Source organism: Rhea pennata, chromosome 19 (genome assembly GCF_028389875.1).
Source record: "Rhea pennata isolate bPtePen1 chromosome 19, bPtePen1.pri, whole genome shotgun sequence".
NCBI classification, from domain to species: Eukaryota; Metazoa; Chordata; class Aves; order Rheiformes; family Rheidae; genus Rhea; species Rhea pennata.
In genome coordinates this window covers 3,269,836-3,285,673 of record NC_084681.1, presented here as the reverse complement: position 1 = coordinate 3,285,673, position 15,838 = coordinate 3,269,836, and the positions used below count along the sequence as shown (strand labels likewise).

At 46.7% G+C, this 15,838-nt stretch overlaps 1 protein-coding gene across 1 annotated transcript in view; it reads right to left on the bottom strand.

Annotated features, from left to right (window-relative positions):
- Positions 1–2,510: 2,510 nt before the first annotated feature.
- The window catches only part of RGS9 (regulator of G protein signaling 9), a 30,260-nt gene continuing 16,932 nt past the window's right edge, over positions 2,511–15,838 (bottom strand). Inside the window, exons 10-17 of the mRNA XM_062591516.1 lie at positions 13,758–13,787; positions 13,030–13,091; positions 10,576–10,689; positions 9,491–9,606; positions 8,910–8,997; positions 7,961–8,099; positions 6,641–6,726; positions 2,511–5,056 (exon numbers count right to left, since the gene is read on the bottom strand). Coding sequence (XP_062447500.1) covers positions 4,885–5,056; positions 6,641–6,726; positions 7,961–8,099; positions 8,910–8,997; positions 9,491–9,606; positions 10,576–10,689; positions 13,030–13,091; positions 13,758–13,787 — 807 coding nt within the window. The 3' untranslated portion in view covers positions 2,511–4,884. The remainder of the gene's footprint in view (positions 5,057–6,640; positions 6,727–7,960; positions 8,100–8,909; positions 8,998–9,490; positions 9,607–10,575; positions 10,690–13,029; positions 13,092–13,757; positions 13,788–15,838) is intronic.

Here is a 15,838-nt window from a genome sequence, read left to right as displayed (position 1 = left end):
GTATACGTGTATATTCTGCATCTGCTGTAAGGCAAGAAATGAGGTTCATTTATCAAGAAGTTTGCAATGAATGGATCTGAATATACCAAAGAAAGGAAGGAAAATAAGTCCAGAAATGCTTCAAATTCTTGAATTACAAGCAGATGGGTAGACCAGGGTCCGTTACTCGTAACTGTGGTAGTCTGAGCTTCCTTGACGCTGAAGGATGGCTCTAATGCACTTCTTTAACAGCACGGCTCTTGCATTGAACCACACGTGGCAGACGCAGTCACATCCCGGCTGCTCGTTACTCAGCTCTCCCTTCTTCTGCAGGGTTCTCCCAAGGGCAGATGACCTTCTTCGCAGAGTCCGTACAGGCTTGGTGGCAGTGGTCCTCTTCCTCCTCAGAGTCTATGGGGTGGATTCGGCTCTCCAAAGGAACGTCCATTTTTATTTGGAAGAAGCTGCATCGCGAAATAAAAACTCATCACACGCAAGGCGCTTTTTGAAGCGTTCTTTGAGACCGCAAACGCACAGCACGGAGCCTGGCTTTGAGTTTTCTACTGCTCAAACCCCAATTCTCAAAGCAAAACTGCTGGGCACCAGCCCGCGTGGATTGAAAGGGAGGAAAACGTGCGCGCCGGCGCCTTTGAAGCAGAGCCGCGGCGCGGCGCGGCCCCACCGCGGCCGGAGCGCGCCGCCAGGCTGCGGGAACCTCCCGCTCCCGCTCGCCGTTTCGGAACACGGACTCGTCCCGTCGGTCGGCAGCGCGGGGGGATTAGAGGAGGTTGAGCACACGTTGATTTTAGGGAGGGGTGAGGCTTGGACCTGTCTCAGAGGCAGCCTCTCTAGGCAAAAATCTCCGTTTTTATAACACTCTGTGCCAAAAATGACAACAGTTTTGAGGTTCTCTCTCAAAATACCTGCCGTGCCCTGACCTCTGGGTCTCCCGCGGCTTCCAAATCATTAAACCGCATCTGAACCAGAGCTCGGGAGCACAAATACGGGAGCTCGGGGCATGGTGGGAGTGGGGATGAGCCCGCCGGGGCGTGCAGCGGGGACCCCAAGCAGAGGCCCCGTAGCTGAACCAGGCTGCACCAAAACCCCGCTGAATCGGCTAAACAGCTTCTCCTGCAAAGGGAAACGCGGCCGCGAGGCCCCGAGCGCTGCGGGGCCCCCCAAAGCGAGGGCAAACGCCTCCCCGGCGGCGAGGACGCTCACCTGGTCGCCTTCCCGGCGTCCTGCCGGAGCCGCCGCCGCCGGCGCCCGTCCAGCGGCCGGACCTTCCCGCGCGGCACGGCCGGGCAGCGGGGCGAGAGCGTGCCGAGGGCGGGCGAAGTCAGGCAGCCGCGCTTCAAGAGGCGCCCGAAGGACCGGGCCGCCCGCGGCGCGGCCGCCGGCCTCCCCGGCTGCTGCCCACCGCCTGCCGCGGCGGGGACGGGCTCGGGGCCGGCGGGCGGCGGCGGCGCGCCGGTGCCGGCGTACGCAGCCGGCTGAGGCAGCTGCGGGGAGGAAGAGCAGAGGTTGGGTCAGGAAACGCGGCACCGTCCACCTTGGCTCCTCGGGTGGGTGGTGGGGACAGGCACGGGGACGCGCCGCAGGAGGGGATGGGGCACGCGACCAGCTCACGGTGCCAGCACCTCACAGGCCCCCACGCAGGGTCAAATCGGACCTGGCCGAGCGCCGGCATTTTGAAGCCATCAGCGACATCCAGAAGCAAAAACGCCCCAGGAAGCCTCGGAGCTGCCTGCAGCGTTTGAATCCAAGCCCCAGCTTTGGAAGGCCTGAGCGGCTTCAGGGCTCAAGCTGTGAAATCCGTACCCCGGCGCGACCCCAGAGCACAGCAGACGCTGACACGCCACGCAGCACCGTTCGCCCTCGGACTGCAGAGCGGAGAGGGAGAAGGGCCAGTTTTTCAATCAAACGAGGCACAGAGAAGGGACTGGTCCAGGGTCAAGATGACTTCTAGCTCCACACCATGGACATCTAAGCCCCTTAGGGCATTAGCATGGTGATTTGCCCCGGGAAAGCAAGAGGACCATCCCAAGAGGCCTCAGTGAGTGCTGTATGGATAAGGCCCCACAGGGGACAGACTCACATAAGAGATCAGCTTGTCTAACCCCTTACAAAGATCAGCTCTAAACACAGGGTCCACTTTTTTGGGACTATAATCTTAGTTATGAATGCCCAAAGTATCAACACGCAACCCGCTGTGGTGGCCAAGAAATTGGACAAAACACCAATGACTAATAATGCAAGATGCTGCACTAAACCCCCACGCTGTGTCTAGTTGGCAGAGTGAAGTCCCAGGCTCAGCCAGCAAAGCCCTCAGGACTCACCAGCAGGGTATGTGGTGCACAGAGAGGTCTCCCACCCATTTCCCAAGGATGTGCTACCAGCAGAAACGAACCCAAGTGCCCAAAGATGAATGCAGAAGATGCATGCATGCATGGCAAAGAGATAATACAGTGAAGGATGAATACACTGAGACAACACAGATGAACTCAGTTCTTTTTTCATTTTCTACATTTATTTTTATTAGACAGATGAATGCATGGAAGTGATGGCCAAGAAACGAAACAACTTATTGCTCTGATTTCCAATGGAAACAAACCATTTCTTGGCTGACACAAGTTCAGTTCAATTCGTACCACGGTCACACCTTGTACTATGCAACCTTCCTCTTCAGAGAGAGCAAGCAGCAAGGGAGCAAGGAGTAGTATGCTGGGTCATGACAGCTTATTCAGCCTACAAGCAGAACAGAGCCAGCTTCTGCCTGCAAGATGGGACTGATCTTTCACAAGCACAGTGACTCCAGAACATGCAGCATTAACCCATGCAAGGGGGATAACTGTGCAAAGCTGAGATGATTAAAAAATAGGGAAAGAAATGGATAGAAATAACAAAAAACAGAAGTTACAAAAGAAAAGTGGAATCAGAGCAGCCAATGGGAACACACATTATTTGTTATTTATATCCTGACTTGATCTTCTACATGTTATTGCATACCAGCAATCCTAGTCTGCCCAGTGCTTTTTCCTATACAAATTCTCAAGAGATTGTACAGCTCACCACATCCAAATAGCTTTGGACCAATCCTGTCAAGCTCCAAGTATCCTTCAGTGCCCTTATCTCAAGGTAGGTTGATGGTGCTCAGTACCTCACACAAATAAGCCTTGTAGTTGCAAGCAGAATTAAAAAGTTTACAGTCTGAGCCTGCTTCCCCTTATGGCATTGCAAAATTTGCCACTGATTCCATTGGGAACAAGAGCAGAGACTTAGCAAGCAGGCCTTTACATCAGAGTAAAAGACTCATGCAACATGGTTTCAATTCCTCTAAGAAGATTTAACATCATTAGGTTAAAAGAGGTCAAGAAAAATCACCTTAGCTCAGCTGTAAAGTGAAGGAGACTAGTTTTGCAGTGATACCGACTCAGATCATATAGCCCTGATTCAGTCTCTGATAATATGCACAGGGAGGGCAAGAAATGCTGTTCAAAGCTGTTAGGGACCTAGCTATCATTCAACTATTTCTGTTAGTGAGAGGCTGGTCCTATACACACACTGATAACTTGCATCCAGTTTGCATCCATTTGCTGTAAAACCATCCTGGTAGGAATGATGAAAGACCACAAACAGAAGGACTTAACAGGTTTCTTGTGCCTCAGTGTTTCCCACCCAGTCCCTCTGCTTCTTCTAAATTCTAACCAACAAGAAAGCTTTTTTGTCTCCCTGCTCCTTTTACTGGGCTTTGTGGGAATCTTCTCACTTCTGGTGATCACAAGACAGGTGCAGACATACAGGGGCTTCCCAGCAAAGCCCAGAATCTCTGAGTTCTTTAACACTAACACTAAACTAGTTGTTTAGGTTTCCTCATTCTAAAAAGCAAAAGAGAAAACACTCCTTAAAGCTGAAATCAGCTCTTAATGCTTCTGTCCTGGTTCTTCCTTGCCTCTGGGCTACAAACCAGGGACAACTGGAACTATCTGAAGTTTTTTTTGTTTTTTGTTTTTTTTCTTTTTAGAACATAAAATAGAAGAGCAGGAAAAAGACAAGACAAGTCAGAAAGGATTTGATAAAAGAAACACAAAGCCTTGAAGCCCTCCTGCAGGCTCTTGCAAGACACTGCTCTGTAAGCCTGCATACCTAGGTCATCATGAGAAAGACTAACAGGAGGAAACACCTGATGTTTCCACTAATCATCACCAAGGTGAACATGAGACTTAGGAGCATCATTAAAGTTGAAGGTCACCCAAACCTTTGGGAACACTCATCATATTAATCTCGTGGGGAAGACTTCCCCACTGCTCCGTCTGTAGCTCCTTTGCCTTGTTTAGCAGGTGCAGGATACTTGGAGGGTTGTCAGGGCTGTCCACCTCCACAGTGAGCTGTCCTTCCAAGAGGACATATGCCCACACTGTCATGCTCTAAGGTGGGCTGCCTCACTCTGCTCCCAGTGGGGTCGTCCACCTCTGCTCTGGATAAGGCCAATTTCAACCCAAAGGGCTGGGACAGCAAAAGGAGCAGAGCTTTACCTTGCCTTGTGCCATCCCAGCTCCCAGACTGCTAGAAGCAAAGCAGCAGGTAGAGAGATGACTCAGGGCACCCAAGCCTCCTGGGGGCTCAGGGCACTGGAAAACATCCTCCTCTGGAGTGCACAGGGAGCAGAGCCAGGCCTGTGCCATGGCTCCTGCCCAGCCAGCAGCCTGGCTCCAGCAGCACTTCCATGCCTGAGAAGTGACATCTGCTGCTCGAGACACCATGGCAACATGCAGCACGCAGGCTGCTGGCAGAGCAGGCCTGGCAAGCACAAAGCAGCACTGACACCTTCAGGAAGGCGAGACGAAGCTCAACATCAGCCTCAGTTTGTCTTTTCCCTGCACTGTGCCGGGGAGGGCTCACAGCCTATTGGGGAGGTTCCTTTTTGAGCTGGCTCCTGCGATCCAGCTTGCTCATAACCTGCGTGATGTCCACAGTCGTAGCAGCTTCTTTGGCTTTGGCCTCTTCCTCCAGCTTCCTCAGGATGACAGGGCTAGGGCTGGAGCGGAGGTGGCGGCGTCCAAATAGGAAACCAGAGCTGAGCAGAGAGCAATAAAGCAGCAAGTTACTGAGGGGTAGGAGGGAATCTGAACCTCATACTCTCACTAAGCAAGCAACAAGCAATGTCCTGAAATCCCTGAGCATCCGGATGCCCCCAGGCAGAGTAGAATTATCAATCAGAAAAACAGTCCTGTTCAATTAAATCCCTGAGGCTGCACGTGGAGGAAGGTGTCTCTCACAGCACTTGCTAATACCTGACCCGGCAGAAGAAAGGCATCTTATACATGAAATACAGAGCTGTAACTTGGCATTTTGGCTGACTTTGTCTCTCAAAACCTCTCCCCAAAAGAGGCCAGTGAGAGCTCCAGCGGCCCATCATCAGAATGGCATGCTCAGATACAGAGATGAACATACCACTGTCACCACCATACCAAAAAGGAAGTGTAAACGCAGATTAGGTGGTTTGAAACAGGACTCAGTGACTCAGTGTCACACATCAGCTGCAGAACTGCTAAAAGAGCAAGGGCGGTCTTGTCCTTGGCCCCTAGGGCCAGGCACGACCAGCCGATGACTCCTTCTGCTGTATGCATTTGTAGGCAGCACTCAGTGTGAGCCTGAACAGCTGTTAATAGTGAAATCTTTTCTAGTGCCCTCGGTAAGCCTAAGATAGGGACCAGCATGGGTGAAGATCTGCTCTCCTCGATACCTAAAAGAATTCCTGCTCTCAGCTTCAGCAAAATATTATCAGCAGCAGTGAAAGCATTAAACAAGCCTTTGGATGAGGTGCTAGAGCTTTAGCTTACTCAGGATGTCAAGCACTGTGCTTCCAGAATAGACACTGACAAACATGAAGGTAGTCACCAGGGAACAGTCACATCTGCCAGTGATCTTGTGATGTACAGCTCAGGGAAAAACTAACCAAACACCCAGCAAGTCAGCAGGAGGGTTTTTTCCCACTGACTTGAAACGGATGAAGCCAAAGTGTGAAAGTCCATGATTCCTCTTTCTTGCTTGCTATGTTAAGGAGTGGAAGAGGAACAGAGAAAAGTACTCCACCCAGTTTGGCTCTGACACTGCACATTCAGCTTCAAGAAGCAACCTCTGTTTAAAAAGCCTAAACTTGCTATTTTAGTCTGGAAAAAGCCCTTTCAAGCCTCTCCCTTTTAAGGCCGTCTACCTTGTGCCAGCAGTGCCCTGCGTGTAAGAAACTTTGTTTCAATTTGGCTGCTTTTCACCATCAGCTCCCAGAGGGTGAACAGCTTTGTCCAGGCAGAGTTGAGTAGAATCAACGGAGGACACTGCAGTGGCTCTGCACCTACCCGGGAAGCCAATGTTTCATGGCGGAAGGTTTTCCTATGCCTGGTACACACAGCTCTTACTCTCTAGGAAAGGAGCAATGATTAATTTCATAGTCACAGACTAGGTAGCCAAGCAATTGCCAAGTACATTCTGATTGCACACAAGTCATTTCTAAAGAGCTTGTAAACAATGCAATCAGCCTCAAAGCAAGGCATCTTCTTAGTGAAAAAGCTGATTAAGCATACACCTAAATTATAGGAATTTTGCTGCAACTTAAGCTGTTTCCATCCTTGCTACAACAATTACATTCAACTTCACTTGCCTTTTTTTGACGGCCTCCTGTGGCACAACAGCCTTGGCTAACATTTCCTTGTATATTGGAGACTTTAAATAGCGACCATAGGAGTCCTACTAGGAGAAAAAGGAAAATCAGTAGTTATGGACTGCAAACACCCTTATTAAAATCATTACCAAGTACAGCTGCTCAGGAGCCAGGAAGGCTAGCAACTGGATAATCTTACCCAGCAACCCAAGAAACTTCACATCCATCAGGCACTTGCAGTTACTCAAACCAATAGTCTTCTATCTTAGTGTAAAAATTCTTAAGTTTTTTATCTCATGATAAAGCTTCTCAGGAAAAATCCAAACCAAAAGGTCCGGACTCAGCCTAGTCCAGATCAGAGCCATCTCACAGTCATTGCAGGGTGAAGTGCTTACATTTCAGGAGCTGAACCTTTCAGCAAATGGCTCAAATCAGTATAGCTCTTTTGCTTTCAGGGTCAGGGTACATGAGCTGCTGCCCTGGCTCACAATGCTCCTTCCTAAGTGTATTTTGTATCACTCATAAGGAGGAGTCACAGGTTATTTGTGATCTGATGATCTAATGAAAGCCATGACATATTATTCACTGAGAATATCAGTCCCCTGGTAACCATGGTTGCACCTGTCAGACCTAAAAAGCAGCATCCATCAACATAACCACAGAAAAATATGTGAAAATACTCAGTAAAACTTATTTCTAAGATACGGGCTATATCCTCTTATACTCTTGGTACAGAAGTCATGCAGTTACATCACAGTTTCTACTAATTTTCTCAACTGCTGCTAAAACACAGTTGTATAAGTGTCTCACCATGAGAATGCTGATGTAGCATACAGAGTGGTACTGAATAAAGGACACCCCTTAGCAGCAACTGCACTCTCTTCTATATGAAACACTGATACTATGAATGTATAAAACACTTTCAGGTTCTGACTAAATATTGAGCTAGTCTCACACCAGTCCTGGAGTTTTTTTTTTTTTTAAAAAAAAAAAAAAAAAAAAAAAAAAAAAAAGCAGCCTCACCTCAGTTTTACATTCAGGAAGTTAGATTTGTTCAAGCCATGGATAAGCTGGTGACCAAGTGATAGATATTAAGAAAGCAGGACTCCAGCAGACAGCTAACTTTCGTTACCTTGGGGCATGCTGTGTTAGGGAGAAGGAGAAGCAACAAAGGCCTGACCCAGCACTTGCTTAAGTCAGCAAATCTCAGCTGACTTTCAGCTGATTTTCAAACAAAGGCCACTTGCAAGTAACACTGATAGCTCACAGAGGCCTGGAGAACACAGAATCCCCCTAAGGCTTTGGAAACAAACAACTAACCTTTTTCATCAGCATGTAAATATGGGTCTGAGCAGCATCTAAAACATAACGATGAGGGTGCTTGAGACCTCTGACAGTGATGCCCATGGTTGTGCCATCAATGTTAATCCAACGCCTTGCTCCTGGAGCCAGGAAGAGTCTGCAACCAAGAGAAAACAGTACTAAAGGGAGAACTCCTGTAGATTCTTCTGTCTATGGAAGAAACAAGAAGTCCCTTCAACTCCCAGCTGGAATTTGCCACCATACCCTACAGCAGTCCATCTCTTCAACAGAGTGAGCTGAGGTATGACATGCAGTCACTTCCCCTTGCAGCACAACACAATATAAACCATGTTCTGGCCCACTGGAGGTCAAACAAGTCTCTCTAGTGCCTTCGTAAAGATTTCCCCTGAAGATCTCAAAGTACATCACCTCCATGAACTAAGGATCATCTCATCTGTAGGAAGCTTGGGTAGAGGATAATTCTTAAGACTTTTCACACTCAAAGTTGATGCCATTAGCTGCTCTTCAGTAGCCTTACCCCGAGGTAGATCCCAATGAAACAGAAATGATTTCTTAAATTACCTGTATTTATTCACTTACGATTTGCTTGTGCATGCAAGCCTTGTGGCAGTCCCCAGATTTTTGGTATTTCACTCTTGTATTTAAATTACAGTCTAAGTCCTCTCCTTTACAAGATAAGTGTAACAGTGGAAAAGAGAGGAGAATAAAGTAGTTTATATAACAAAAAATAAATTTATGCTTTTATCTTCAAAGTGTTCCTTTCTTACATGGGACATAGCACAGCCACACTTGGCAGCTTTCAAAGAAAAGCCTCTTTGTTTTAGTTTTTTCCTCCCTCTTTCATTCTTGAAAAAAAGAAATAAATTATTTGGAGAACGGCAATGTATGAAGGAGGCAACAGGGCTGCTTTAGAATGAGTTTAAGAATTAAAAACTTTCATACTCACTTGTAAATTTCTTCTGCTTTTTCTTTGACTTTGGATTGGTCTCCGTACTTGAGATCCTCACAGGCTTCCCAAAAACTCAGATTCTCTCCTGTACAACAAGGACTTAGTTAGGAGAGAACGAGACAGAGGAAACTTCAATTTCCTTTGCCAGCTCCTAAGCTAAAATTTGTTTGATTTGGTGTGTATTGACTCCAGTTCAGAGCATCTCGAATTGTAACACCCATCCTGAAGATCTGCTCGGGACTAAAGGAAGAAATAGCTTTGTGCTGCTCTCTGCTCGGGGCAAACGACACTTGTAAAAGCACACGAACTGAGCCACAGTTCCAGCTGGTCTGAGAACACTCCCCTTGCACAGGGAGGGCCCTGCTGCTGTATTTTGTGTCCTGCACCACTAGGTGGTATTGCAGGCACTGACTGCATGGCCATCTACTCCAAAATAACTTCTGCTCACTTTGCTTTGTGACTTCGTCATTGTCTCAGCTCTCAGTACCCGCAGAGATGTGAATTTCCACTATTGCTCTACCTCAGCTGTAGTTTCCTTCAGTGTAGCCCAGACAAAGGGAAGAGACACACAGACTCACCGCTGAATTCTTTCTTCAGAAAGAGCTGGAAGTTCTGTCGACCTTTTGGGTCTCTTATCAGCTCACTGAAATTAAAGGCCCATCGCTCCACACGCATTCTGGTGGGGATTTCCACTCTGCAGAATTTTAACACAAATATCACTGCAAGTTTCACATAGCCCATCTAATTGACATATTAATTAAAACTTGAATACCCTTTACTAGAATGCCAACAGATTTCTCTGTGCTGTTTTCCAGAATGCTGTAATCAGCTCCTGAAGTCAGCCCACTAAGTAAGTGGTAATTAAGAAACTTGTTATATAGTGAGATTAGAATTAACCTTGTATTCTTATTGCTCTCACAGTGCTCTCCCAGCTTTGCAGGAGGTTTCACTCTGCACCATTCTGGAGGCAGCAGTGGTTGTAGCCCAGGGCTTAGTTTCTCATAAATGTGTTCTGTGACAGTATCCTTCAGAGCTGACTAATAGGACATTATCACTCTAACTCAAATGAGAACCAGTAATATGCTGTATACATTTATCCCAGAGGTGCCATTGTGTAATTAGCCCATAACTTCCAAATGGAGTCATCACAGAGGGGATGGACAGCCAATACATATCCGAAGCCCAAACTCTCTCTCTTAAGAATGCACCGTGGCATGCGCAAGGACCAAGGGCTAATAGTTAAACTCTGTATCACAACACAATTGGTAGCGCATGAGTTAAAGCTAAGCCATGTAGCTACACCCAAGCATACCTGGTCATATCCCACCTCTGTGCCAGTAGGAGTCAACTGCATTCATCTGAGGGGAGGATTAGGCCCACTCAGCAGCTGCTAAGTGCATAATCCCACAATGAGTTTGTGAATTCTCATAACGTTGAGGAAGTCTCCACTTCAAGAGAAAGAAGATAATGCTGCAAGTCCAGCACAGAGCATTCCCAAGAAATCGTTTCCTTAGAGTGGCCAAGCTACGTCAGAAGGGGAATGCTTCCCAACTCACGATCGGAGGCTGAGTATCATGGCAAGATTAATGCTTCCCCTTTCTGATCTCTATCAGTAAAAAGTTCAGTGTAAAACACAAGATGGTGAGAGAATATAAACACATACAGTTTTGCATTGAGGTCCCAGAACTCAGGGTCATCTGTTATCCAAGGGTTGCTGGGGAGACATCCAGACAGGATAGGATCATTGGAGAGGAACTGCTCCGAGTACTTCACAAGCCTGCAAGTAAATTCAACAAAATCAAAATATTAATTTGCAAGCAGAATTGCAGTCAGCCCCATTATAACCACAGTCCATAATCACTTATTTGAGGTTATCTTCAGAGGAGGCAGCCGTGCTAGAACTGGGATCTGGAATGTGGCCCACAGGCTTGCAAAAAACACTGTTTAATTAGCACAGTTCATTCTCCCCTCCCCCCCCCCCAATTTCCCGTCAAACAGTAGTTTTGCAGTTGTCTTTGAAAGAGATGATTTTGGCAGCTCAAGTGCTGAGATAGAAGACTCTTCTGTCACCTCCTTTTGCCTCTTCGGGCCACACAAAGGCTTCTGTCTCCTCCAGCCAACAGGTTAGGCTGACAAAGGCCTGCCCCTATGCTGTGTTGTGCCACCCACTACAGAGAGGAAAATGCCAGAGAAAAAGGGAAGTAAACTTTGTATTCAACTGGATTGGGTTTTCCTTAACCTTTCCCCTGGGCTTAGGAGAGCCCAGGAAATGCTGGGAGAAGCAAGGTAGTGTGGAGGGCACATCCTGGCCTCTCCTTTCCTCCGTATTCCTACTATACAGCTTGCTCTTCTGAGAATGAGTCTGAAAAGGGCTTGGCATGAAATGAAAAACTCTGCCCTAGCAGGAACTAGACAAACACTTCTCCTACCTTCTGAGTTGACCAGACTAGTAATTATAACCAATTTCACTGATGTCCTGGATTTTAGTTTTTTTCTTCTCTTTTTCATTCTTGAAAGAAAAAAAAATCACCTCGTTTGTGTTTAAAATTCATTCCAGGCCAAACTGCTTTAATGTGTTCAAAGCTGAGAGTGCACTGTCCAAGGGTTTGTCGCTAACAGGCATCTTGGCAGAGACCCTGCAGTTATACAATGCTACTGCACAAAGCATGCTACAGGTTTGGCATAGAAGTGCTCGATCCTATCTTCTCAGTGGAAACACCAAGGCATTCAGCACCTGCATAATTCACTTCAATACATATATTCTAATCAAGCTAGAAATCTGTCAGCTCAGGTAATACTGCTCTGTCCTTTTAATGATTAGTGCTTTGCAGTTCCTCCTAAATCAATGTAATGCTCTGATGCATGCACGCTATCTAGTTGCTGATCTTACCCTAATCAATAATAATTAGATTTGGACCCAATCCCACAGTTGAGAGAGATCCAAATTTGCCAAGGATTTTTGGACCTACGGACTGGGTGCTACACGTTAGCAAGACAAGGGCTAACATATGAAAAGCTCCATTGCCAGACAGTTAAGTATCACAAAATTCCTGGAAAGTAACCAAGTCTCTCCCCAGCTCCAGATCACTGTTTGGGAAACTGAGGCAAGGAGAGTTTTCAAGGGACCTAGGAGTCAGTGACAGACAAAGGAGCAGAATTTTTGTTGCCTCACAAGTCATGATCCTCATCATAGAAGGAGTTGCTTCCCACAACTTTTTCCTCTTTCATTTGTGCACAACTATCTGCTCCCAGCTAATAGGTCTGAGCACCCTCCTTATCTCAGATTTGACATAAATCACTAGTAACTACATACAAAAAACAGACTGATGGTGCAGACTGCACCTCTAGGCAACTGTCCAGCACATAAAATTCCAGGTAAGAAATGTCAGTGGTGAACAAAGTAAACAGGCTAATGCTAGGACTAGGACTTTGCACTTACCTGGCTACATCAAGAATCTAACAGGAAATGCTCCCCCGAGAAGAGGAATTGCTAATGAGTCGCTTGGACTTTCATGGGGACTATCATGTTCCTTCATAACACAGAACAGTCAGAGACTTCACCAGCTCTGCTGTCTTTGGGAGTCCATCACCAACCAAGCAAGAACATCCACTGGGGCTGAATCCAGCCAAGCAGATTTTGGACCAGAGACCAGGAGGGTCAGCTAGTCAGTCTGTTTGTTGCTCATCCAGCACAGACAAAAGATGGACTCGCTGCTGCATCCTAGCCAGATGTCCCCAACAGGGCTGCTTTTCCAAACTATGTTAGGTCTTAAGCCCTACTGCCAAGGCCCGATCAGCTAAAATGCCTCATGATTTCAGAAGGAATTTCAACCAAAAGGGCAATGCTGCTCTACAGACATTCATAGCAAAGCTCCCCTTAGCTCCAAGGAAGCATCTCTCCCCCTCATGGCTGAGGCTCTGACTCTCCTCTGCATTACACCTTCTGGCCCAGGGAACACGTAGCCTGGAGAGCCAGCACACCAACAACACTGTGTGGCCACCGTGTCAATTCCTGAGAGTGAGTCACCAGCTCCCAGAAGACATAGCTTAATCATTTCATTAAAAGATGAGTACTGAAGACTAATTAAACATGTGGACAGACAGAAGAGGGACTTACCCTTCCAGGGAGACAGAAGATTTTACTCTGGACTTCATGATAGCCTGCTGATAGTACATGATCTGAGAGAGATCAGATATATCCGCAGTTAGGTGCATGGAAGTGAGAGAACATGGCCATCTATCTGAAGCTCAGTCACTCTCTCCCTGAGAGAATCAAGCTAATCATTGGATGCCCAAGGAATCATAAAATCCCTAAACTATCTTGACAAAATGGTTATTTTCACTGAGGTTATTGCAGATGTCTGAGGAGCATTTTACAACGTGCAAGTAATTAACATGAGCTCCTACGCTGTGTAACTGGACAACAGTGACCACATCACTTCTGTCCCCACACCATAATTTTAGCCACATACAAGTGTTCTAGAGGATTTAGCATGTAATCATCATCAGTCTTTGGCTGTCTCTATAGTAGTGCCATTGGATGCATCTCCTATGACTTTCCTGTCACTAATTTAGATCTACTAAATCTTAGCCCTAGGGTGCCTGTCCCTGCTCGAGTCTTCCCGTCACCAGCAGGAGAGCTGCTGCCTGTTTGTAATGGGAGGTGCCAAGGCAGGAAATATCCTGAAGACATGTTGACTGCAAACTCCACGGAGTAGAGTCTCTGCCAGCCAAACCCAGGTGTTTTTAAAACAGCTTGCCCCCTGCAAAGGGGGCTTGAGCACCAATGAATACTGATATAAGTGTGTAGGATGAACACCTAGAAATGAAGGAAGGACCAGTTACCTCTCTCCTATAAACATCCATAGTTTTTTTCTGTAAAAATAAAGAAATAAAAGTTAAGTTGGGGTAGGTGGTTTCACCCACTTCTTTTAACAAATGAAACACCATTGCAGGGCTGCCATTGTGCAGCCTTCTCCAATTAATTCTCATTACAATTAAAATCAAAACACAGCAAGCTCAACTAACTGGCGTATCATCAAAGCTAAAAGCATCCACACACCGTAAACGGTTCCATTAGCTGTATTTACTGTTTAGCATTGCCTCTTCCATCACAGCCTGCCTGTATGCCTTCAATTAAAGGGTTATTCTAATGGACCTAAATAGATTCATTTACAAGACACAGATTAGATCATTCAATATCAGCTGAAGGAGACAGGAACCAACACATTGCAAAATATAAACACCACAATTAAAAGCCTCAGAAGCAGTAACTGCTGTGCAAAGGGTGCTTATGTTGTGATTTGAATAACTTAAAATATGTTATATGCCATCCACAAATGAGCAAGCAGTTGAAGGCAAGAAATTAACTGCAGGGTGTTTATTCACATAGCTTCCTTTGAAGCACAGTTACTTTGTGTGAAATAAACTTGAGGAAGGAGAGAGAAAGACAGGCTAAGTCACAGATGTTCCCAGAAAGCCTTTAAAGGCTTAGACAGGCTTTCAGCTCTGCATCTTCCCATCTCCTGTTTTAGCCAACAAGAGTCACACAGATAATCCACAGCCCAGAATTATCCCGTCTAATTAACCCTGTGGCAGACACAGGTCTGCAGGGTGCCAATGCTGCACTTCTCTTAAGCGATGAGGAACGAAGCACCTGGTATAAAAGTGACACCAGCAGTATGCTTCTCCCAGCCTCTCCAGCAAGCGAGCTGCCCCTGCTCCGAGGACAGCACGACACTCTCCCAGGGCTGCTTTCTGAGAGGACCACAGTGGGGACAGATGTGGTTTTGCCTTAAAACCCCATAGCTAGTCCTGTTCATGAGGGAGAAGCTGCTCTACATATGGAAGAAAAATATCCACATTTAGCTGAAAATGAATTGGTTTTCAGAAGATACACTCACCATTCCAGTGGCAGGAGCCAGATACGCAGCAGACCAGCCAGTCTGTACAGCACTAACGTGAAGCCAGCCCATGTGATCTTAACACAAACCTAACCTAGCCAATATGGTACTAACAGAGAACCTCGCTGTGCGATCGCAAGGGGAGGAAGCTTTCCTTCTGCTGGAAGTGCCATAACTGGCTCTGAGCAGCTGCAGCAGACATTATCTCAGCAGGGACAACCAGGAAAACAAATACTAGCTGCAGTAGCAGCAATGCTCTGCAGGCCACATGCATGGAACTGAGATGAGGATTTAAAGGCTGACATATCAGGGTAAGTATAATGATCTTGAACAGTAGGATCGTTGGCCACAGGGGTCCTCAGCATTCCCTGTTGATGCAAAGGCTCCTGGGACATGTTACAGGAGATGGAGGATGCAACTGTTGTTTGACTGGGAGAAACTAGTAACAGCTAGCAGGAAGTAGCAGCTGCAAAGGCATGAGAGCAGAGCTTATTAAAAGCCAGAGCACTGACACTGCTACCTGAATGTAAGCAAAACTCCAAGGCAAAAGGAATCGGGCTTAAAGAATGAACTCCCACAGCATCAGCTGACTAGTCTGAAAATTACTTGGGAAAGTAGCTGGGTGGGCGACAGAAACACTGTTCTGCTCACAGCAGAAATAAACTGTTTTCTGCCTCCATTTTGATCATAACATTGAGCCTGACCCCTGCTCACAGAACTCCAGGATAAAATTCCCATTTCCTTCAAAAGTCCAGGATCAGGTCTGTTTTGAGTATGCTGGGAGCTAACAGGATAGTGATGCAAGGACTAAAGAACAGCTCTGTACCCCTTCCTGCTTGTAACAGTACACCTGATGTCAGGCCAGCTTTTGCATAGGCATCACTCCCTTTTTCTACAGTGTCATCGTTGTTTCAGATACATTGTAGAAATGGAGGACAAAAAGCCATCTGCTTCTGTAGAGAAACTCATCGCTTTTAATGTCCTAGAATTGCCCTCTTTAGAGGGTTTCATTTCTGTTTCAGG